Below are 24,194 nucleotides of genomic sequence, written 5' to 3' on the forward strand. Positions count from 1 at the left end.
ATTCCAATTACATGTTTAATGACTTGGCATTTGTGGTAATGCTATCTAGCACTAATTCACCTGTTAGAAAACAGTCTATCTTTTAGCCCCTGGGGTTAATAGAGTGCAAAAGCCTAGTCTTATCAGAGGGTGGGAGAAAAGTGATTAATTTTTTCCTACAAATAAGAAGGGAAAGCAAGAATGACAAAATTGATTATGAGGTTTTAACTTGCTTTTTGAGCTTTGACTATTTATTAAATATCTTTTTAAAGAAAGCAACAAACTTTCAGCTGCTGCTGTGTGCCTAACCTTCTTCTTTTCAGGGAGTCCTGGGGGACTTCAGTCCATCTGTACCCAACATAAGCACCCACTGCTTTGAGCTATATATCCATATTGTGTCTGCAGCCATGATGCTGTATAGCCTGGTCGTGAGATCAAGCCCAGCCATGCCTTTCTATGGAAATGGAATTTGTAAGAGAAAATTTAGCCTGACCAGTCAGTAAGTGGATGGATGAGCTTATCTTGTCCTTAGGTGCCTGCTCGTAACTACACGGAAATCAATAGTGGAAGCTTAAATGTAAGTGCAAAAATTCTTCCACAACGGCAAAGAAATACAATCTAGGCAAACATTCCTATTCATTCACATGTCCTTATCAGTCATTGTTGGATTTGCATCTCACTCTGGACAAAAAATTAGCGAAGATATTTGTAATGAAATCTTACACTTAAAAATACTTGAATAGTCCACAGTATAAACTGCAAATTGCAACTGGCTGCCCTGGTGTGAATTTCTGCATCCACTGAAAGGAGAGGCAGAATTTACTGTTTATGCAATACCTTCCATTGCTTAATATCACATTTGTCTGTGTCAAGACTAAATCAGGATTAGCAACAGAAATATAAAACTATGATAGAATTCATGCTATTTGGGCTATTCGGTGTAGTACACAGAGATACCCAAAAATATTAAAAACAAAACAACAACAACAATGGCAAACATGATTGTCATCAGTCCAATCTCTAAAACTAAGAGTTTCACATTAAAGATAAGTGCTGTCTAACGGCTGGAAAACAAGCCTAGAAATCAAGGCTTATCTCCTCCGTTCCTAACGCAGCTCCCGGTTCATCTGTCAGAAGCTAATGAAGGCTGAATACTGAGCATCCAGTATACTGAAATCCTGTGATTTCATCCAAAATTCTGTAAATTTGGGTGTCCTGAGCAGCCAGCCCATAAAATTTGTTACTAACTCCTGTAGGGTCAATAATGCTTTTATCATTAAGTTCAAATGGGAGAAAACATTGAACTTTATATCCCCTGTATCTCAGTTTCTTCCATCTGCGGCACAAAAGCAACAGGATGGAAGCTCACCCTGAAAGCCATGGGTGGGACTGGTGCTGAGAAAATTAACATTTGCAATATCCCATTTAGTCATCTTTTGGTTACAGAGAAAACACATGAATCTCAACCTAAGGGTAAGATTCATTTAATTTAAAATTCTTATAGGAGCAATTTTTAAAGCAAGTAGGTCATTTAGGCTCCCTTTTCAATTTTTGGAACTAAAAAAAAATGATTTTGGAAATAGTGATACATCTTAGACTCACAAAATTATTGAAGGCAAATGTGATTATATTGATCTTAAATGTTACTGTCTCCTTCCACTGACTCTAAAGCAAGGTGAGGCTAATGTAGATGAGATAAAATGATGTACCATGCTCTAGCAATCTAATTTAAAAGAAATGAACAATCTTTTGTTGACGACCTAAAGTTTCATTTGGATTCAGATGCTATAGAAATGAATGCCTTTATTAGTGGGTGGATGAGTGGAAGAACAGATAAGTTAAATTTGCCATTGTACAAATATAATTAAATTTATTTGTTTTAAAAGTTGTTATTGCTGTTCCTTGTTTTGAGCAATACTAAAAGAGCTGAAGTTGATGTTCTGCTTCTTTTGGACAATAAGAGGTGCAAGTTAAAATATGAACCCACTTTTACAAGTCAAACTTGTTTTCCCTAAGTTAGTTGAAAGTAATATGCCTTCATTCTCATGGCAAGAAACATTTCCTTTAGTGCAGCTGACGAGGTTTTCAAGGTGTTTCTGCACATCATGTAGGGAAAGAAAATTGTCATCAAAATTGAAAATTCAGAATATGTTGGGTTTTTTTTTTCCCCTGAAGGTCTTTAGGGCTCTTGAAATGCTAAATAGAAAACTGAGCTCAATGCATATGGAGGAGATTTTCGTATTTTAAAAGACAGACAGTGTCAGCCGGCAGACACAGCAACTCCAAGAATCTTCAAAAAGGCAGAAGCAGAAAAGTTTACTGCTTCTTCGGTGGACATGTTATTTTAGCCTGTGTTCTGCAGATTGAGAGGCAGATTGCCTAGGGTCAGAGGGTGACCCTACCCTGCAGCATGAGCATTATTCCTTTTTTTTTTTTAAAGTGTAAATTTACATTTGTCTGCAACCTGCCTCCTTAATGATGGATCAGCCTTTTGTGAAGGTATAAGCTCTGATTGATGGGGCACAGGGATAGGAGAGGAGAATGGAGAAAACAAGTTTATAAATTTGACATAAGATTTGAATCGCAGCAGGAACTCTGCCAGTCTCCTTATGCATAAAATTGGACTGGCTGGAGATATGTACCGCATGTGTGATGTTTCAGCACTTATTGCTTTCATTATATCTTTACTTACTCAGTTAACAGACTACTGAACTTGCAAAACCTAGCAGCCTGGATTTTTTTTTAAAACAACTTTTGCAATATAAGAGGAGGATGGGAAACTGGGGAAAAAAAAAAAATGCATGGAAGATCGTCATCTGGCATAATCCAATACCATTTACAGGAGTTACGCTGATTTTCCCTAGCTGATGACCTGACTCAGTAGTTTTGTTCTGCTTTAGCATTAACTTATTTATTTATCTTCTGAATAGGCTTTACTAACTTTCATGTTTCCCCTTATTATTCCTTTCCCTTCTTTGTTCAGGAAACTGCAGCTTTATTGAGCTCAAGTTACACAGGGATGAATGAGTTTAGAGACTCCTGCAAAGAGGGTTAGTGCATAGGCTGATTCCATAATAAAAGGGAAGTCTACACCTTTGTTGTCATTTCATTGGAAATTATACGTTGTAAGAAGTCTAGTTTAAGTCTGCTTTAAGCTTCAACTAGCATAATGAAACCTGAAGGTACTGACCACAAAAGAAAGTAAAATAATATGTGATTTTAATGGATTAAAATCTAATATTGTCAGAAGGTACCTAACAATACTGCTTTTCATTTCTGCCCATACTTTGGAGTACTCTGATTCCTATGGCCAAGCAGAATGGCTATCTTCTCCACCGTATTTACATCAATAATAATAGAAAGAAAGGGTAATGGAGAGGTTCTACAAGCAAAGGGATACTGTGAGTTTTTGGCTCCTGAAAATTGCAGAAATGCAGCTCTGGATTGGGCACAGTGAAAACAGACTCTATGGATTGGTAGAAAAAAAGAAGTTTCTAAACTAGGAGAGTTCTGAGACAATATTCTTATGAGCTTAGTGGAGACAAAAACACTTTTTTGCTTATAAAATGGGACTTGAAGTGACAGATTTGAACAGTTGAGGTTGGCATTAGAAAATGACAGGACTGAACTCACAAAGAGATGCTTGCAAGTCCCATGTTTCTCTAAGCACAAGGAATGGTGCTGTTGTTCTTGGGCAGAACTCTGGGAAAACAAGATTTGGAACAGTAAAGCTGTTCAGTGGCAGTGTTATTGAACAGGGCCAGCACAATTTTTTGTGATTGAGGGCTTAGCACTATAACAGTGAAGCATGGCAAAACTGTAGAAGGGTAGACGACTTCTTTCTCAAAGAACTCTGGCCTAAATCTAATAGTCTTAAATTATGGAATGATGCATAATCGTCTGGAAAGATGATTTTTTTTTAAAGTAGAACATCATTTCATAAACATAATTTATTGGTGCTCTAAGTTTTCAAAGAGCTTTATGTGTGGCATTGTGCTATGTAGATGACTGTCATCTACATTATAATCACAATAGAACCACATTTGTAAGAGCCTCAGCTCTCTACAGAGGTATATATAACCTACTGGCCAGGCACCACTGTCTGTTATGATTTGGACAGCTGCTCTCAGCTCTACATGTTCTAGATCAAATGTTCCCTGAGTACATTACAGGAATAGTTTTATTCCAAGGCTAGAATTGTGAAAAGGGTAAGTTTTGATCCAAAATGACACTTCTAAGTTTGAATTTAATTCAGAATTTTATGTATGTGTATATATATATACATATATATCTATATAAAATACATAACTATGTTTCTGCACAGATACTCACAATTATTCAATATCTACAGTACATGAATCACTGACATTTTAATGTGTCTATAAATAAATAGAATATTTATTATAAATTATTACTATAAATAGTAAAGCATATTTTAAGGAAAAGAAAGATATGCTCTTTTCTTAAACTCCATTCTTAACAGTTTTTAAAGGATATTTGATAACTGTTATGATAGCCACTACCTCACTGACTATCTGAAGACCTGTCCATCATAGTGGTATCTGAACAGCAAAAACTCTCTCACACACATGTTCAGTATGTAAAGTCTTTCTCAGGATATTACTGGAGGGAAAAAGGCTGTTATCTATGTAGTTTTGTTCCAGTTCATTAGTGACTGAAAGTCACTAATTACTATCTGACAGATGTATAAAGGTTTATGTACAGCTTTTAGTTGTCTCAGTTTGGTTTATAGTGTACATACGTCCACATTCAGAAAGGACAAAACAAAGTAAGACTGAAAACATAGATAAATTTAGGATGAAAGTCTTTTGATGAAAGTCTTTGCCAAGAATGTGAGACCTGGCTGAAAATCTGAACTGATCACTTGCCATGCTTATCATCCTAGTAGTAGAAGATGGATGGTATTTACAGAAGCATGATTTTCTCTCACAGATGGAAAGCATTTCTTACTAGGACTGAGAGATGACATATTTATCTATTGCTATTGATAGAATATGGACTGCAAGCGACACTTTTGCTTCAAAACAAGAAAATAGAACCATCCCCTCCAAAGAGAATCATGTCAGAAGCAGTGCTCTCTACTGTTCCCCATATTTTCTAGATGCTTCACCTCAGCAAGCCTCAGAGACTTGACAAACTATCTGACTGAGAAACAGAAAAAGGCAGAGGAATGCATGTGCAAAACAATGGAGAATACCACTCATGTCATTTTACATAGTTTGCTACAGTTCTTTCAACAGAAAGAAAGGTTCAGCATCTGTAAGTAACAAGATCTAGGTAGTCAGTTTCTTTTACTCTTTTTGTGAAAAACAGATTTCACTTTGTGTACTTTACTGAAAATTTTGTAAATGCTCCCACACATGGAATTAAACTGGTGCTTCAAGATAAAGTAAACCTCAGGGTGCTAGAGGAATATATGTTTGCGCAGTGCTGTGGTAGAAAGCCAGGGCATGTCTGATCAACCAGCCATTAGGCAGGACAGGCTGGGGGCAGTCAGAGCAGCTGCGGGCACCCTGTAAGGTGATGGAACAAGTCTGACACATCAGCCCACGTGAGGCACCCTGCAGGCTGCCCTATGGTATTTCTGCATCAAGGACCCCTTCCAAACAGAGTACTGGGCCATAGGCTGAGGAAATTGGTTATCATTAAGAATCATTAGCCCCACAGGCCCTACTTAGATTCATCACAAGTTTGGAAGTAGCAGGTGCCCTTCCTCTGTTGGCATGAAGGTCAGAGTTTGCTTCACAGTGTGGTTATGATATTAACAGCATCCCAGTTCACTCTCAGAACTTGGTCCCATGTCCCTATGTTTCTCAATGTGGAATATACTTGTTTGTATCCTTGAAGAGGAAACCCCAGATAGTTTGTATACGAGTGCACATCAAGTGGGTAACACAAGAATAGATGTGCTATTTTTGATACTTAGCATTTGGAATAAAATCCTACAATACTTCAATGGGACACATATTCAACATAGTTGAACAATGACCTAAAAATGTCTCTATAGTGGTGAAACTGATGGTAAGATTACTTCACTGATAGTATTAATGAGGTTAATTGAAAATGAATCCAATTTTTCCTGAGATAAAATCATATAGTATGGACATGTGAATGTCTGAATACTTTTAGTTTGAATACACACAGAACTGACTAATTGTTTAGCTTTAAAATTATGACATTTATGTATCTTTTAAATTTTTACAGTTTTTTTTTTTTTTTTTAAATTATTTTTTATTTTTTATTTTTTTATGTTTAGCATTAGTATTCCTGCATAACCAAGCAGAGGAGTAAGTTTATTTATTTTCCTTCTGGCAAGCTGAATTTTTATGTAAACAACTGTTCAGGAACTAAACTAACAAGCGAACAGAACACATAAATGATGGGGTAGGTAGGTAGGTAGTAAATGACTGGCAGCTGCCAGAGTATTAGCAGTTATAAATGTCATCAAAAAGAGACCAATTTGGATAGAGAAAATTGGATAAAAGATTACTACTGCTACTACTAATGATAATGATAATAATAATAATAATAATAAAGATATTTCAACATAATAATAATATTAATAAAGTTATTTTAACATAATCTATACAAAATAATTTGTTAATTTGAGTTTAAATTACATTTTTCACCCGTAGCATCCATGGTCAGTTTGGTAACGCTGTAAAGCAAGGTAAAAGCAACCATGCACTGCATGGTTCTGGATTATAACCTTCTCTAAATTGTTCTGGATAGGAATTTAAAAAGACCTCCTGCTCACAGCATCTGAGTAAAAAACAAATAGTGTTAAGGTGAAATGGTCCAATGGTCCTTTACACTTTTTACTTTTTTATTTAAAGAGGCATTCTTCTGTTTTCTGGCCTCTTCTGTCCCCATAGTAACTACTCGAGAGAGGACTGGTTGATAACATATCCTTCCATTGCTTCAAGTTAATGGTTCTTGATGTGAAAATGGAGAACAGTTCCAAGCATCAAGCATCATGTTTTTGTTGTACAAGCAGCGCGTACTTGGAGAGTTCACTTGTCCTGATGCCTTCTCAGTACCAGTGCTTCCAAACATCACTCACTACACTGAGCAACATCAAAACAGCACTTTATACACAGCATTGCTCAGCTCCTGTGGCAAATCATAAAACACCAACCTCCTTTGCTCTCCCTAGTCAGACAGAATTAGCATATGACAGTAATGTACACATTTTTGCCACTTAAAGCACCTGCAACCTTCACTAATCCTCAAAATACTAAACATTATTTAAAGTCATATGATTGTTTAAAGACTACAAGTTGTAAAAGATTTTTTTTTTTCTTGTCTCTAAAGCCCAGACAGAATAATTCTGCATTATTTTTTCTTTTGTTTTGTTGATTACAGATCAGTTACCGATTCTAACAGCCTTAGAAAATATCTAACAAATGAGTGAATACAGTCAAATGAAGTGCCAATTAATGCTAAGATCATTGCAAAAGTTCATCAGTTTCTGCATGCTGCCCTGTACCGCTTTGATGTTTAGGGCAGAAGACAACTGCTAGCTTTGCTTGACCTTCTCCAAAGGTGTCAGTGAGCTGAAACAAGAATGACTGACAGTACAACTAAACAGCATGGCAGCCCCTAGCAAAATGCAGGTGCCCTGTGTAGTTCATCCCTTCCCTGTCAGAAAGCAGCATCACTGGGGTCACAGAAGGGTTTAGAGTTACAGTGGGAATTTGCTGTGACTGTCCTGATTGTGCTGCAGTCTGGAGAACCACAGCCTGAGGAGACAGAAGGGGGAAAGCCAATGCTGCTGGGGGCTCCTGCTGGAAAACTGCATCGGATGCCCTCAGTCACATTGCTTCCGAAGTTGGACAGGGACAGCCATCTCGCAGCCAGATGCTGCCTGCTAGCAGCCATCTTGCCAAGACTCCCATGGAGGCGGCCATCTTTTCCGCGCCGTACACATGGGGGCAGCCACCTTGGGACCGCCTCCAGGTCAGCTCCAGGTTGGCGGCCATTTTGGTATAGGGTAGGGTAGATGTGTACTCGCTCTTTCCTCCCTTAAGCAAAATGGCGGCGTCGGCGCATGCGCGAAAGCAGGGGGCCCAAGCCGCGGGCCGGTGATTACCCCGCGGGCTGTGGCGGTGCGGGGTGCACGTGCCGCTGGGCGTACCGGGCTCGCGGTCATCATGGGCGAGACTGAGAAGCTGTATTATGTGTATAGCTGCGACCTGGATATGAACGTGCAACTGAAGATGTGAGTGAGAGGAGCTGGGGCTTCAGCGCTGTCCTGCTCCGCTCGGGACGGTCGGGGGTGTGTGGGGCGGCCGCAGTGGTGTGCGGGAGGGGCCTGGTCCCCGCCGGCTCGCAGGTGGCTGGGCCGCCCGCTGTTTGAGGTGGGGGTGCCTGTGACGCCGCGCCTAGGGCTCCACGGGGTCCCGGAGCAGCACCGCGACGTAGCAGGCCGGGGCCTGCTGCAGGCTGCTCTGAGCGCTGACATATCCGTGTCCTTAGGTCCTGTAGTGCTGTAAGGCACGGGTTAATTCAGTTCAGCCCTAATGTCTCTGGTGACCTTTCAGCTGCTGGTGGCACCGCTCTCTCTTAGCATTAAGGGATGGAGAGAAGCTGAAGGCACTTCTTCCCACTATGTGGGAAGCACATATGTGCTAAGGCACATAAATGTGTTTTGGGGAAGGTCAGGCACTTTGTTCAACTTCACATTTGCACAAGCTGATACATTTGCTGGTTCATATTTTTAAAAGTTATTTTCTTTTTTCCCCCCACGTTACGGCAGTGGGCAGTATAAATTCATGTGGGACAGATGTGACTTGTCCTATAGTTTATTGCTATGTAGCTACACTGAGGTATGTTGCATTTTTTTTGAAAAGTAACTCAGGAAAACCTAATATTGGGCTTATGTAAGTTTCATTTTAATAGCAGATAGCAACTGAATTCAGCTACATACCTGACTTCATTACTAACTAATACTCTAACAAAAATTTAACTTAAAAAAACAGAATTTTTATTTTATTTTATTTTATTTTATTTTATTTTATTTTATTTTTAAAGTTAGCCTACTGTTAGAATGCACTGTGCTTGTTTCTTGCAAGAAACTTCTTCATCTACTCTTTTGTTCTATTTCTGATAGATTCTTGTTTGCTGGAAGGTGCATTGCTCCTGTCTGCACAAACGCTGTGGTTCCTTTTTTGTTTTTATCTGCATCCACAGTCAGATATTTCATATTGCAGTATCACGGAATCATTAAGGTTGGAAAAGACCTCTCGGATACGTGAAGTTTTGTCTTTCATGACTATATTTAATATCTGTTAAATCTGGCACTAGTATTCTGCACATTATTACTGACCTTCAATCAATTCTGGTTTGAATAAATTGATTTTTGGCATCCAAAGCCAGTCATACACTTCACATTTCGCATGGTTTTAAAATAAGACTCCTTGTCCTTTTTTATTTTCCTTTTTCATGCAAGTGTGTACTAATGTTTTAATGTCTATAGTTATTTCTTTTAATGATTGCAGTGTTTATCATCTCCCTGTTGCCTTGTTTAATGTATCTTACATGATGTAGTCTAAGAATCTACAGGTTTTATTAGAAGGTGTCTCTATCTCAAGTGGGTAATTCTTCTATTTTCTGCTTCTCTTTTGCCCCTAAATCAGTATTACAGTGAGTTGTGTATTTTTTCAAATGCAGAGTTTCTTTTTGATATTTGGTTTTCACTGCTTATTAGTTATTCAAAATAGAGGTATCCATGTTGTCTAAACATGAGTAATGGAAACTGAATTTTCACAGTGGATTAAAAAAAAAACAAAGAAACAACTTTTGCTCTTTATTTATTTATTTATTTATTTATTCATTCATTTATTTTTTCAGAGGAAGTCTGGAAGGGAAAAGAGAACAGAAGAGTTACAAAGCTCTCTTGGAAGACCCAATGCTGAAATTCTCAGGACTGTATCAAGAGACTTGCTCTGACTTGTATGTAACTTGTCAGGTGTTTGCAGAAGGGAAGCCTCTTGCTCTTCCAGTTAGAACTTCCTACAAAGCTTTTAGCACTAGATGGAAGTAAGTCACTGCCTTTTATTCCATTTATCTATTAGTTATTGAGGCTTCTAGTTAAAGAAGCAATTTGATGTATCTTTTGTTTGCATTAAAAAAAAAAAAAAATCCTAAATCTTTTCTGTTGTTTTCTATAAATTTATTACGTTTCTGTGAGTCTCTGTGTAATTAAGTATCACAAAATTGATTTTTCTGTGTAAAGAGTAAGTAATAATACAATTATTTTTGTTTTTGGGCATGGCTCAATAATTATGTAAGTTTTGCAGCCTGAAATAGCACACTTTTTTGCTGTATACTGGACAAAGATTTTTTTCCTTTGCTGGCCTTTTAATCGCATGGAATGACTCAAAACAACACTTAAATGTTTGAATAATTAAAGCCCATAGGCAGATAGTTAATACGCCCTTCCAAGTGCATAATTTAAGGAGAGCTTAGATTCTGTAAACTACTGTAGGGTGGCTTGAATTCTGAGGTTTCATGACTAATATGAAGTATGTCCTTGCAGCTGGAATGAGTGGCTGAAACTGCCTGTGAAGTATCCAGACCTGCCTCGCAATGCTCAGGTGGCTCTAACCATCTGGGATGTGTATGGACCTGGTAAAGCAGTTCCTGTGGGAGGAACAACAGTCTCGCTCTTTGGGAAATATGGGTATACTGCTATTTCTTTCATGATGCAGACTTGAAGCTCACTTGTGATTAGTAAGGTGCAATAGGAAGTGCATAGATGAAGTCAAAACACAGATTTTTTTAATTTTTTTTTTTTTTTTTTTTTTTTTTTTTTTTTTTTTTTTTTTTTTTTACAAGTAAGCATACATTTTGACGTAGCAAATGCTGAAATAATTTTCTTCTATACTTTTGTAATGCATTAATTTTGGTACCAACTACTTAATTTCTTTAAGTTAATTTTGCAGTTGGACCCTTAACAGAACATTATCCATAAGGAACGAAGTGTGGTTCAAGAAACAAGGAGTCTTCTAGATAAATAATCTATATGATTCAGTGGAGAGTGAGATCAGTAAATTACAGTAGATAACAGGGAGCTGGGAAGAATTACAAGTTAACTGGAAGGTAGCAATGCATGAAATGGATCTTAACTAAGTATAAAGGAGACTGAAAAAAGAACACAGGATACAATTTAAGTATGAGGTACTGATACTCTGTCTCATTGATTGTAGTAAAAAAGTTTCAGGTAAGTTTCTCACAATTGAGAGTCTGAGGGAGTAGATATTGAATATCTAGCAAATGAGTGCGGTGGAGTAGAAGTAAGTAAACATTGGGCTGAAGAAAAGGCCATGAGAATACTTTACTAGTATGTAGACAGTGTTTGAAAGCGGAGCAAATCATTTTGCCAGTACATATGAAGTAATAAGGCTTAGTTGAACCAAGCCAGGTTTAGTTTAGATTTAGGAAACTTGTCCTAGTGATAGTGAACGTGGAAAACGTCTGTAAAAAGAGGTTAACTTTCTTTCATTAAAGATCTTGCTTTGATGAAAAGATTGGTGTTATCTTAGAGTAGAAAAAAAATTGTATTGGACAAAATTTGCCTTTATTTCCAGTGTTTTGGGGAGGGGTTCAGACAGAAATAAATATTTCAGAATTTTCTCTTGGCTTGTAAACTGATAACCTAGTAGCAGGGTAGTGGTAAACTTTCTACAAATCAGTCTGTGATTTTAAGATTAGCTGACTTTCCTGTAGTTAGTGTCTTTTATTTTTAGCTGTGTGACTTCTAACTGTTCCTTCTAGTTGCATTTGCCTGAAGTTCTTAGTTGGTTGGTACCCTCTTCTTGGCAGAAATAATGCATTTGATTTTCTGGAGCATTTTTGTAGATGGATGAATAAAAATATGCAAGGAATGCAAGGGTATGCAGAAGAGAGGTTTAAGTTTTGTTTCAGAGTTCTGCTCATGGCACAGTTTCAACTACCAATTCAATTTCAGGCATAGATGGAGAATTGTATGGTGAGAGTTGTGTTTTTTTCCAGCTGAGAAAGCTGCTTTTTATTAGTTGACCTTCCCATGAAACTTACATCGTTTTTTAGTTAATTTTTTTGTCAGGAAGATCTAAAGTCAATACTGTAATTTGCAAGTCGAGGATTTTTTCTGCTTCATTACAAATAATAAAAAAGTATGAAGGTCAAGCTCTCTCCTCAGTTCATGTTTGTGCCACTCCATTGACTTTGGGAATTATCCATTTTTCTTCCATTTGCCAAGTAAGTTATCTCATATTTGTTTCTTTTAAAGTCCATGTGCCAGTAAAAATGAAGGCCAGAGAGGGCATAAAGCTATAGGCACTTCTACAGTTCAGTTATGTTGTGCATAGCTATGTGTGTTTTTAGGTTTGGCAGAAGAAACTGTTCGTTTTCTTGCATCTGCTGCTGCACTTTGGTTCTTGCTATCTAATTAGCTGAAATAATACTGCATTTTTCTCTCTAGTATGTTTCGTCAAGGAATGCATGATTTGAAAGTCTGGCCCAATGTAGAAGCTGATGGCTCGGAACCCACCAGAACTCCTGGGAGAACGAGCAGTACAGTCTCTGAAGATCAAATGAGCCGCTTGGCAAAGGTAATGGAATACTGACCTTTAAGATGTGCATGGAAAGTTTGCTCTGTATTGGAGTGAAATGAAGAGAGACTTTAATGAAGACAAGGTTTCAGTGGTGTTTTTTCCTGTAAAAATTGTCTGCCTTTAATTGCTTTGATAAGTCAGAGAATTTACTCAAAGAAACAAATAAACTCACCACAAGTATATTCTTTGAAATAGGACACAAATACTTATACTGGTATAAGAAACTTAATGTATCTGACATACTGTTAAAGCAACTTTTAAATCCTAATTCTTTATAAATAGTGAAAATACCAATGTAACTTGATGCTTGAAGCTAAAACTCTTACCTGTTTCAGTCCTAAGAGCAGCTTGTGAAAGCAAGTCAAGTTTCCTTCCTTGTAGCCATCCTTTGAAATTTAAGACTGTCTGGTGTAGTGTTCAGAAATGTATGACTTGCCTCTGCATTAGAAAGAGTTTTAGTAGACTTAAAAAAATTAACCAGATTTGCTTTAGCTTTAGATCACACGTAGCTGTCCACATGAATATTTTCTCCTTCTAGCTTGTTGACAGACTGTATTTTTGCTGTGAAAACTACTTCTGGAACTCAATACAGTTGAGTAGTAGTAGCAGTTCAGTTCTTGAACTGCTTAAGTAGCTGGTGACACTCCTTAGATGAGCTTATACTAAGCTTACCAGATATCTCAACTCCTCTTTATTGGTGTACTTTCATCTTAATTTTGGTTACCCAGCTTTCATCTTCACCTTTTTTAAAGCTCTATGTGAAAGAAAGGTCTAGTGCCATAAATATGTCTGTTCTTCATGTAGAAATTTATAATAGCAATAAACTAGCTTGCATTTGCAGTCTATTCTATTAGTCTAGATCACCTTGAATTTATACTGTGAAACTCATAATAAATATTTTATGAGTTGTAGGAAGGAGGTTGTTATAAATGTTCGGTGATGCTTTGACCCACAAGAACCTTGTGATGCAAAGTAACAGCTTTTTGAGTAAGGTTTAGAAGTGAGATACTTGCATAACTAAATAATGATTTTTGTTGAGAGTTCAAACCTATAGCTAGTGTTTCAAATAACATTCTAAAGAAAAGAAACATTGTAAGTTTGAGTTTGAAAAGGAGTAGAAGATCTTAAGGTTTTGATATGCACCACAGACACAAATTAATTTTTTCTTCATTTTAGACTTAATTTTTTCTTGAGTTAGTATAATTGCATATTCTTGTTCTGCTTAAATGTATCTGTGCAAAGCTTTCTGTAAGCCTCATCTTTTGTGGCAGTAGAATAAAACCCCTTGAGAGGAGGGACGCTCTGTAGACAGGCCGTACAGATCAAGATTTTCTTTTTGTAGTTTATTACATGATAGGTGATGTAGGTAGTGGGTCTTGAACAAAGATAGTAGTGTAGGTCTTCATTTTCATGTTAGCTTGTGCAGCACCATACCAACATTTTTCCTCCTCTTCATTCCTAGGTGCTTCCTAGCTCAAGAGACACAAATAACAGAGTACTTCAGTCTCCGAAATACGTGTGTCTGTTCTAGCCTGTTCTTTTGGCAGCTAGGATTGGAGGGCCTAAAGCTGTCAAAGAGGTTGACGAAATTCTCCTTTCACATCCCAAATAAGAATTCTAATTAATGGCTAGGAAATGGCTTTCAGCATTGCTAAGAGCATCTCCTCTAAGCTGTGTTTTGGAGATGCTAATTCCAAAAAGATTTAGAAACTGTTGTTTTCAGTGGTATTTTGTTGTGTTCCTTTATAAAAATATTTTATCCGCAGGTGCTCACAGAGTGAACAAAGTTCCTGTGTAGCGTCCGCAAAAGCCTTCATTTGCACAGCTGTTTCCATAGCAGATGAGATGCTTGTGATGTATTATTCCTAAATAGTTGTTTTAATATAGTCTGTTTCAGTTTTTCCTTTCACTTGCTCATCAGTTACTGAATACCATCTTTTGATGCTGTATCGGAAGGTACATTAAATGTACTTAAGAATAGTAGGACAGATTAAATACAAGATGAAATCGCACAAGCTTTTTTGCTCTTGATTACTTCTTAGAGGTGGTTCTTCATGTTACCTATTGGAAAGATGTATGATTTGTAACTGTCATGGTACTTTTTAACATCTGATATCAGATGCCAAATTAGTCCTACAGATAGTAGTAAATAACTTTAGAGAAGAGCTTGGTTGAGAAATTTTTTTCTGTCTAGATCTTTTTTCTTGACATCCTTCTGAATTTTGTATATATGTGGGTGGTATTTGTTATTATAGAAAATTAATCTGTTACACATGATGGATTACTTTATTCTACATAAACAAAAGGTACTCTAAGTTCTTTTTGATCCATTAATTTCCTTCTTCTGTTAGCTGAAATTATCTAATTATGGCACTAATATAGCATTTAAAGGGATACATCTTAGGTAGTAGCAGAAGATTAATGCTTCTTTCTTTGAAGAGACTCTAATTCTAAACTTTTAATTTAAGGGAGAAGTTCTTCAAGTACTTATTCACCAACAGAGTCTTATATGCTGGCATAACTATCATAACTAACATAATATCTTTTGACTTTTTTTGTTTCCTGTTGAAAGAAAAATGTGGAGATTTGAGACTAATATTTTTCCAGTAAAATACAGAATTACTTATTTCCCTTATTCTCTAGTGCAGTGAAACTAAAAATTGACAGAACTACTTAAATAACTTATTTGGATCTTTTTAGCCAAGGTTTTGGCAATGGCTGTCGTAAACCTATGAGAGTGCTGGATGTGAATATATGATATGCTGAAGTGCTGGTATAGGGTGATAAAAATAGGGCTACATTGGGTAAGAAGAGTACTTTTGTTAGTTAAGGGGGGAAAAATGAACATAGTTTGGAAGTTGTTGAAATGAGGGATGTAAGTGTAAGGAATTTAAGGAACTTATACTGTTGTTGAGGATGAGTAGAACTTGTGGACTTGATAGGATGTTTACAAAGGCATTAAATGATGGTATCTAGCCTGCCTTAGAAAATGTGGGTTATAACACGTTTGCATGCTGTTGATTCTCTTCCAATGGAATATATTATCAAATGTATATGAGTCAAAGGCAGCTGTTGTGTTAAACTTTGAGTACTGTTCTGGTGCACATTGCCTTCAAACTGTCCAGAATCAAGGGTAACCCATTCCAAAGCAGGAGGAATGAAATGAATGAATAACCTGAAAGTTCTCGTCTGATTTTTTTCTGTGTTTCTATAAGCTTCATTGAGTTTTAGGGAAAGTACATGTAAAAAATTACTGCCTTGATGGGCAGGGGAGAGCAGTGAATATCTTGTCTTTAGCGAGTCCTTTGGTACGTTCTTCTGTAACATTATTGCAATAGAAACTAAATGGACGTGGAGGTGGAAGGAAAGCTGGCAGAAGTGTCAGGAGAAGACGTTCAACAGTAGCAACAGGAAGTCCAACTGGATGCCAGCTATGAACAGTGTGCTGTAGAAAACAGTACTGGTCCCAGTGCTTTTTAACATGTCCTTAATGACATGGGTGTAATGGCTGAGCACATCTTCTGCAAATTCGGAGGTAATACAAAACTCCCAAGCAGCTGATATACTGGATGGTTGTGCAGCTGTTCAGAGGGGCCTCAACAGACTGGAAAAATAGGCCTATGATTCCTATAAAGGAACTTCAAAAAGGCTTTAAAAATGTTTTGCAAGGTGTTCTGCCTTTACAAGTGCTGGAATAGGGTCCCCAGGGGAGGTGGTTGAGTCACTATCTCTAGATATGTTTAAAAACGATTTAGATGTGGTGCTCAGGGACATGATTTAGCAGAGGGTTGTTAGTTAGGATAGTATGGTTAGGTTGTGCTTGGACTCGATGATCTTTAAGGTCTTTTCCAACCTGAGTGATTCTGTGATTCTGTACAGCAAAGCTGCACAGCAGCAGTGTCCTGGACTGTATTAGGAAACAGTGGTAGCAGGTCAAGGGATTGTGGCACTGATGAGATGTATCTGAAGTGTAGAGTTCATTTATGGCCTTATAGTGAGGAAAAGAGATTACTCTATTGGGGTGAGTACAGTGATGGATCGCAAAGATAATTTGGGGCTTCAAGCATCTGTCATTCAAGGATGGCTTAGGAACTATGGTAGTTTAGAGAAGGCACAAGCAGTTTATATGTACAAGAGGGAGCAAAGACAAAACCAGATCTCTGGGTACAAAACTGAAACAGGAAATTCCATTTAAATATGAGAAACTTTTTGTTGTGAGGTTGATCAAAGCTGGAATAGATTGAGAGAGATTGTGAAGTGTGTCTTTGTTGATGCTCATAACCTGACTGCACTTGTCTTGTGCAACCTGCAGTCAGTTAATGTACTTTGAGACTGTACAATTTCCAGAGTCCTTCAGCCATGCTCTTTGGCTCTGAATAGAAGATTTTGGCAGGTGAGAATGTTATTGGAGAGGCAAAGAATTGGGACATTGATGAGAAGGCAGGTAGAATGGCAGCTTCGCTGTGTCTTGGGAAATAGCAGCTAAGCAGAGAGACTTCTCCTTTTCTTCATTTCACTAGGCTTCCTGAAGTACTGGCTTCCTGAAGTACTTGCCTAAAAAGGAAGAAAATTAGCTCTGTAACTTCACTGATCTTATTGTATAAATCTCAGTTTGTAAACTTGCTTTGGTGAAACAAACAAAGGCACACTTCATTCAGTTTGGAATGAAATACCAAATCAAACAAAACAAAGGTAAGTTTTACCATATGAAAACAAATAACTAAGATAAACAGTGTTTTTGTTATCTGACTGCTTAAAAAACAGTTTCCTATTTTTTAATGCTTGATGTGCTTAGAGATCTCATGCTTGTAACATGCTTTTGTCTTTGCCTTGATTTTTTTGAGATATTAGAAGTATTGTGTCACGGCTTAGCAGTTTACAAAGAACTACTGTATGCACAAGCATTTCATCTATTAGTGCCTCTGCAAAATTGATATTCTTTTTGTTAGTACCAACAATTTCAAAATTAGTCTTGTGTTCTTCTATGCAGCTCACTAAGTCTCATCGACAAGGTCACATGGTGAAAGTGGACTGGCTGGACAGACTGACCTTTAGAGAAATAGAAATGATCAATGAGGTAGGTCATTTTACATCAGAGTTGCACTTTTTTTTTTTTTTTTTTTTTTTTCCAGATCTTGCTAATGTGGACTGTTCACTTAGGAGAGAAACTTGTCTTATTTTTCATCAACTGATATGATGGTGTATATGATAAAAGAAAAAATAATTCTTTGCACTTCTAATTTGAACTTGACATGGGCAGTTAATAAATAGAAAACTATCTTAGTTGTCAACTTCAAGTGACTTATATTTATTAATAATTTGTGATAGCTTGGAACAAATGTTTAAGGGTTTGGTTAACTTAATTCTAGGATTTGTGTTGTGATGGGAAGCTTATTTGGCCATACAGGCTGTTCCTTGGCTTTTGACCTATTCAGCTTTATTGTTTTTGATTAAGGTTTGAGTGAATTTAAAATACAATAACAAACAAGATAGACCTCTAAATAACTACGGCACCTGAATGCGGTGTTACAAGCTCAGTGAGTAAAATCACTAACTGATTATTCTCATCTTGCACAACAAAACTCCTTTGTTTTCTGATTTGTGCTCCGAGACTTGCATTAAGACATCTGAGACTCGGATTCCTTTGCAATATATATATATATAACCATTTACTAGTCTTTATGAGATTTCAATGCATCCCACATTAGAAATGGATATTGTTTTGCTTTCTCTCTGTTACAATACCTAAAATTCAGCATCCTTTATTGCTAGACCTACTACTTAAGTATAGAATGCCTTTGCCTGTGCTGGCAAGTCCAACTTAATATTGATACATTAAATGAGCTTGAGTTGCTTGCTCTTAAAGGTTCTACTTTTTTAAAATAAAATATATGAGGAAGATTACATATAATTTCTTTATTCTTTCCTATCAGAATTTTAAAATTCTAAACACTTACTAAATAAAGATTTGAAAAATACATACGTGAGCAAATCTTTTTCTGAAAGTGAATGAGCAGCAAATCTAACCTTAGTCCAAGTTTTATTTGTTCCTTTCATTGTTCCATCTAAAATGTTGTTTTTTTTTCATGTCTTCTTGATTTTGACTGACATGCATAATTATATGTAAGCATTTAAAAAAACGCAAACAACTGGTTATTTTTTGTTGCTTTTTTGCTGACCTTTAGGTTCACAATTGCAGGCCACTGATGAAAACTATGTATTTTGTTTACTTCTGAATGTTAATTGTGATTGTGTAGGGATGTAAAGAAGCAAGCATGCCAGGAAAGGTCTCAAATAGTGTGATGAAATGATTAACTTAATAATTGTTTCAACAACTGATAATCTAATTAGTTATGGCACAAAGAAAGAGTAATTGCTGTGCTGAGAATGCTGAAGATTGGTACTCTTTAATATGATACACATCTGTGGTGGTTCTCTTCTCAGAGGGAAAAACGAAGTTCTAATTTCATGTACCTGATGATTGAATTCCGTTGCGTCAAGAGTGATGATAAAGAATATGGAATAGTTTACTACGAAAAGGTATGTGCCTTGCAGACTTTACGGTTGTCTTTAAAAAGCAGTGTGTGCACCTTAAATGGATTTTTTTTTTTCCACTGAGTTGAAATATTCTGCTGCAGGATAGAAGCAGGCATCTGTCAGTGGCAGCTGTTTATGTACATACAAATCAAATGGTATAGATGCAATGAGATTACAGAAGTTAATCATTCATGCAACAGTTGAAGATTACAGGAATTTCTAAATGTGAGTGATGAAAAAGTTTTTGATTTATTGTTCCTTCAGTCAACCAGTGGTACTTTCAATGTACCTGTAGGTAAAATTGGCTCCCATCAAGAAGAGATATACCTGCGTTGACTGGTAATTTTATAAAAGGTAAGTTATTAAAAACTTGGCACAGGTGCTCTCCTTGTGAATATTTGCTTGAAAATAAACAAGTAGGTTTACCCTTTAATGCTAAAAATATTTTGAAAGTAAATTTAGCAGAAAACTTCTGGATTGAAATATCTTTCATCTTTTCTTTCTGTTTACAAAACAGATCTCCGGTGTAGTAACTGATGTTGGTGACTTTATTATCGTTCTTGCCAAGAAAAATTGTATGTAGGTATAGATAACAAAATACCATTCTCTAAACAGTATCCCTGAATACTTTCAATTTATGTAGAGAAATTTTTCAGTGTCATTAATTTCTCGCTTTTCAAGTTTTTTATTCTGTAGTATCCAGAAAAATATCTTTAAAAGTAGGTGTTTAAAAAGATAAATGCATAAGATCATAGCGAGACATTTGAGAAGTAACAGCAGGATTGTGAGTTCAAATTTAGGGGAAGAGAGGATTGGCAGTGATAGGCAGCATTGGCGTTTTACTCCAAGGACTGGAGCATCTTCCCTGTGAGCACAGGCTGAGAGAGCTGGGGCTCTTCGGCCTTGAGAGGAGAGGGCTCTGACCTTTAGTGGTCCAGTACCTGAAGGGGCCTACTGGAAAGCGGGGGGAAGGACTTTTTGGAAAGGCATATAGTGATAGGATGAGAGGAAAAAGCTTTAAACTGGAAGAGAGTAGACTTAGACTAGATATCAGAAGGAAATTCTTTACTGTGAGGATGGTGAGGCACTGGAAGAGGTTGCCTAGAGAGGCTGCTTATGCCCCCTTTCTGGAGGCGTCCAAGGCCAGGGTGGATGAGATTTATTTTTTTTCTGGAGAGCACAATGGAACCACAATGAAAACATTGAAACACTAACAATTGTTCTTGCACTAGGTTAAGATCCTAAATCAGATTCTGTACTTGTCATAGGTACAAAATAATAAACATCGTTAACACAGCTTTGTATTGACTTGGCTTTTTTAGTTTTGTAGTTGAATGTGATGTTCCTAAAAATGGTTTCTCTCTCTACCTCCAGAAATGTACTGTTATAGCTTATTTATGTGCACTATTTTTTGTTCAGTCATTGTTATGGTTTTACAAGTATCAAAAGTGAGGGAAGAAGACTCAGACTTTAAACATGCATCTGTTTCTTTGCCGATTTTTCTGAAATATATTAGAAATGCACAGAACAAAATAACTATAGATTGTCTGGTTTTTGGAAATGATGTATTCGGTTGTATAATAGTATATATCAAAGCTCAAACTGCAGTTACTTGTAGGAGTTTGTTATTATAAAGTAGCTTTTCAACACATTATTGACCTCTTTCCTGGCAGCAGTAGGAAAGAGTACATAAATTAGTGCCTGTCTTCTCAGTTTTTTCATACCTTCAATTACAGCATATAGTATACATATCCAGTATATTGAAACTAGGTTCTGTTGTCACTTGTCTCTGACCGATAGGCAAAGTGGAGATTACTTGTCAGAATTTTGTTGATGAATTTGTTTACTGCGCTGTTAAAGAATCTCAATTCTAGCATCCCCTGCTTGACTCAACCTTCAAGTACAATGGAGTAAGGTAGCAGTGATCGCTTTCATGTTCTCTGTTAATTTTAATACAACATTTGTGATGGGAAGGTTAACAGTCTGTTAGTAACAATAGCATTACTTCTGATTCTCCACTTAGGGAAAATTCAGTGTGATTTTTTCCAAATGCGAATAACAACGTTTTTCTTCAATACATATAACCTTGTGGTAGTTTCAAATGAAACCTTTGTTTAAGTAAATTGATTGCACTAAAGCATGCAATTAAAAAAAAAAAACAAAAACAAAAACAAAACTTCATTATCTGTGAAAGCTGTTTTCATGGCTTGAAAGATGATGGTAGTATAGAGTAAGGTTAATAGACCTTACTTATTGGTGTTGTGAAACCTCATTACACGAGGATGATCAGGAAGGATATTTTTGAAAGCATGCACCTGACCAAATTCAAGTGCTAATTTGGGTTTGACTCTCAGACACTGATATAGTTTAGTAAGTTTGTATGATAAGCATGAGCCAAATGGTGTTTTCAAGATATGACACGGAATTAGAACCAAGTGCTAAGTAATTGAAAGGCATAGAAAACTGCTGACTTCCTTCACAGGAAGACTAACTGACAAAGTAGTCTGTTCTGGATAGTAACTTGGCCCATGTATGCTTTTGCAAAACTTGATTCAGCAGCAAGATCGAACTTACAGTTTAGGTTTAAACCAGAGTTTTCCTGGTACATGAGCAGAATAGCCAGAACTCTTCAGCATTATGTATTTGAGAGGAGGTAGTTAAAGGTGTCATTGTAGGTCTTCAGGGATTTAAGAGGCAGTGTGTTAGAAATAAAATCTAGTTTCTCAATTCGAAGACATTGTGAACATTATGACATTGGTCACTTGAAAGTATGGTGCCTTTTTAAAATTCTGTTTTGTGCATACGTAAACTTTTGTCAGTTCTAATTCTCATCCTTGTAACTAATCACTGTGATAGGCTTTTCTTTGTGGAGTCCAATTTTAGAAGTCTAAAAGCTTTGTCAGAATTTACAGCTGCCTATTTTATCTGAAAGTTTTCAGAGAGGAAGATGTAATAGTATGAGCATTATTACTGCCCACCCCCGGGGAATCCACCTGGATCTCAATGTTACAAATGCTTCAGCAGGAGTTTTGAATGTCTGTTAGTTGCTGTTATATACACTGCTGAGTCAGGTTTTTCTGCATTGATTTATGTGAGGGGTCCACACTAAGTGAGGTGTTATTTGTCACTGGGGTATTTGTATTTCTTTATTACTTTATGAGAGCCACATCTGATTGCAGTCTTTTTACGATTCTGATTAGAAACATAACTGATGAGATGATAGAACTTGATCTGTGATTATTTATTGTCAAATTTTATTTTTGATGGATTTTCCTGCCAAAGCATGACTCATTAATATTTCGTTGTTCTTACCTAATATCAGTAACTCATGATCTGAAAGTTGCTTCCAGCGTTGTGACAAAAGTTTTAGTACAGTAGGAATGCTGGTCTGTCAGTCTAGCTCCTACTCTATTCATTTCCTGTTACACTGACACAGAAGTGTTTAGCTATAATGAAGCTACTTCAGAATTACTATTTTCATACTATGTAGATAATGCTAAGTACATTATTTAGGGGATGTTCTTTTAAAATAAAATGTAAACAAATGCCCTATTAAGTGTTAGTATGTATGCTTTTTAGAAATCTCATGGGAAGAGAAATTTTGTTTCTGTTCTCGGATCATCTGTCACGGCCAGATTTTGGATGCATGCTAACTTTGACTAGAAGGGATGTATATGTGGTTAATGCCATTACTTTTCAAATTCAGAAAGGTATAGGAAAACAGTAAATGTGGAAGTGTCTTGAAAGTGCTTATTTTAGTAATAGTCAGCAACATATGAATTTACATAGTTTTAAAAAGTATTTCCCATGAAAGAATGTTAGAAATATTAATTTTTGTTTCTTGTTGGTGTCAGTTAGGTAATTTTCCCCCCTTGATATAAGTTCCTCATTTCTTTGAAAGTTAATTCTGAAAAAAAACATAAGGTATATAAAGAATCAGATTACTGAGGGAAGTGCTGATATAGAAAAAATGTATATTCTTGGTTGATCTGAAATGTCCATTTCTCTTAAAATGAAACTGAACCTACCTTAACTAAAGTGCTTAGCTTTTAGATTTATGTGTTACACTTGAAAATCCAGTGAAGCTTTAGTTTTCTCAGCTAATGCTGCACGTCTTTACCAGGTCTACCAGTTCTTTCCTCTGTGTATCTCTGATGCCTCTGTAAATTGTGGAGAGTAAAGATACAGTAAAGATAGAAAAAATAAAGTGATGAAAACAGTGGGAAGATTGATTGTTAGCAGTAGCCTTTTGATTAAACCCTTGGCTGAATTTTTAAATGTGAAAATGTAGATTGGGAAATAATTCCAGTAGGTGTTTTTAGTCCCTGCTTATCTTTGAAAATGTGGATAAACGTTTGATTCAGTCTTTGGAAGTTCTGCCATTATTACTTCTGTCCTATTTGATCATCCTGACTTGAGATATTTCTGTTAGGATTCATTATTCTGATCTGCTACATACTAACTGAGAAGAGACTTACTGAAGTATCACTTATTATACTGACTTTTTTTGTGTGATATTTTTTTCTTTTTCTTTTTCTTTTTTTTTTTTTTTTTTGGTCTTAAATATTTTTTAGGTCATGTGAATTAATACTAGGTTCCACTTCTGTAGTTTCAAAAAAAAAAAAAAAAAAAAGAAAAACTAAACTGTTGGACATTAATAAAAAGGAAGACAATTACTGGATTTGATCTGATGGTGGTGGGCTTAATTTTTACCTTCTGATGGGTTCAAAGAAAATATTTTGCTTCTCTTATGTTATTTATGGAGCCACAGATTTCCCTAAGTTAAACTGACTGCTGTCGTTCTGCTCAGAACAGCGCAGCGTAAACTTCCACAAGAGACTGTGATGTAGGCTGTGATGTTATACATCTATTGTGATACGGAATCAACAACAGATATAGAGATATATATATGTATGTATATATGTATGTATATATATATATTATTATTTTAATAATTTAATATTTTTAATAAAAATATTTTAATATATTTTAAAATATTTAAATAAAATATAAAATATATAAAAATATATTTAAAATAGAATTTTAAAAAATTTTAAT

General features: G+C 36.3%; 1 protein-coding gene across 3 annotated transcripts in view; it reads left to right on the top strand.

Annotated features, from left to right (window-relative positions):
• Positions 1–8,065: 8,065 nt before the first annotated feature.
• The window catches only part of PIK3C3 (phosphatidylinositol 3-kinase catalytic subunit type 3), a 67,250-nt gene continuing 51,121 nt past the window's right edge, over positions 8,066–24,194 (top strand). For all 3 annotated transcript variants that reach the window (XM_042831158.1, XM_042831159.1, XM_042831160.1), the window contains exons 1-6: positions 8,066–8,221; positions 9,853–10,041; positions 10,541–10,684; positions 12,467–12,596; positions 17,590–17,676; positions 19,044–19,139. In XM_042831158.1, the coding sequence (XP_042687092.1) occupies positions 8,154–8,221; positions 9,853–10,041; positions 10,541–10,684; positions 12,467–12,596; positions 17,590–17,676; positions 19,044–19,139 (714 nt within the window). In that variant the 5' untranslated portion in view covers positions 8,066–8,153. The remainder of the gene's footprint in view (positions 8,222–9,852; positions 10,042–10,540; positions 10,685–12,466; positions 12,597–17,589; positions 17,677–19,043; positions 19,140–24,194) is intronic.

This window comes from Centrocercus urophasianus, unplaced genomic scaffold (genome assembly GCF_019232065.1).
Source record: "Centrocercus urophasianus isolate 14NV4802_14NV808 unplaced genomic scaffold, USGS_Curo_1.0 seq_35, whole genome shotgun sequence".
In the NCBI taxonomy this organism is placed as follows: domain Eukaryota; kingdom Metazoa; phylum Chordata; class Aves; order Galliformes; family Phasianidae; genus Centrocercus; species Centrocercus urophasianus.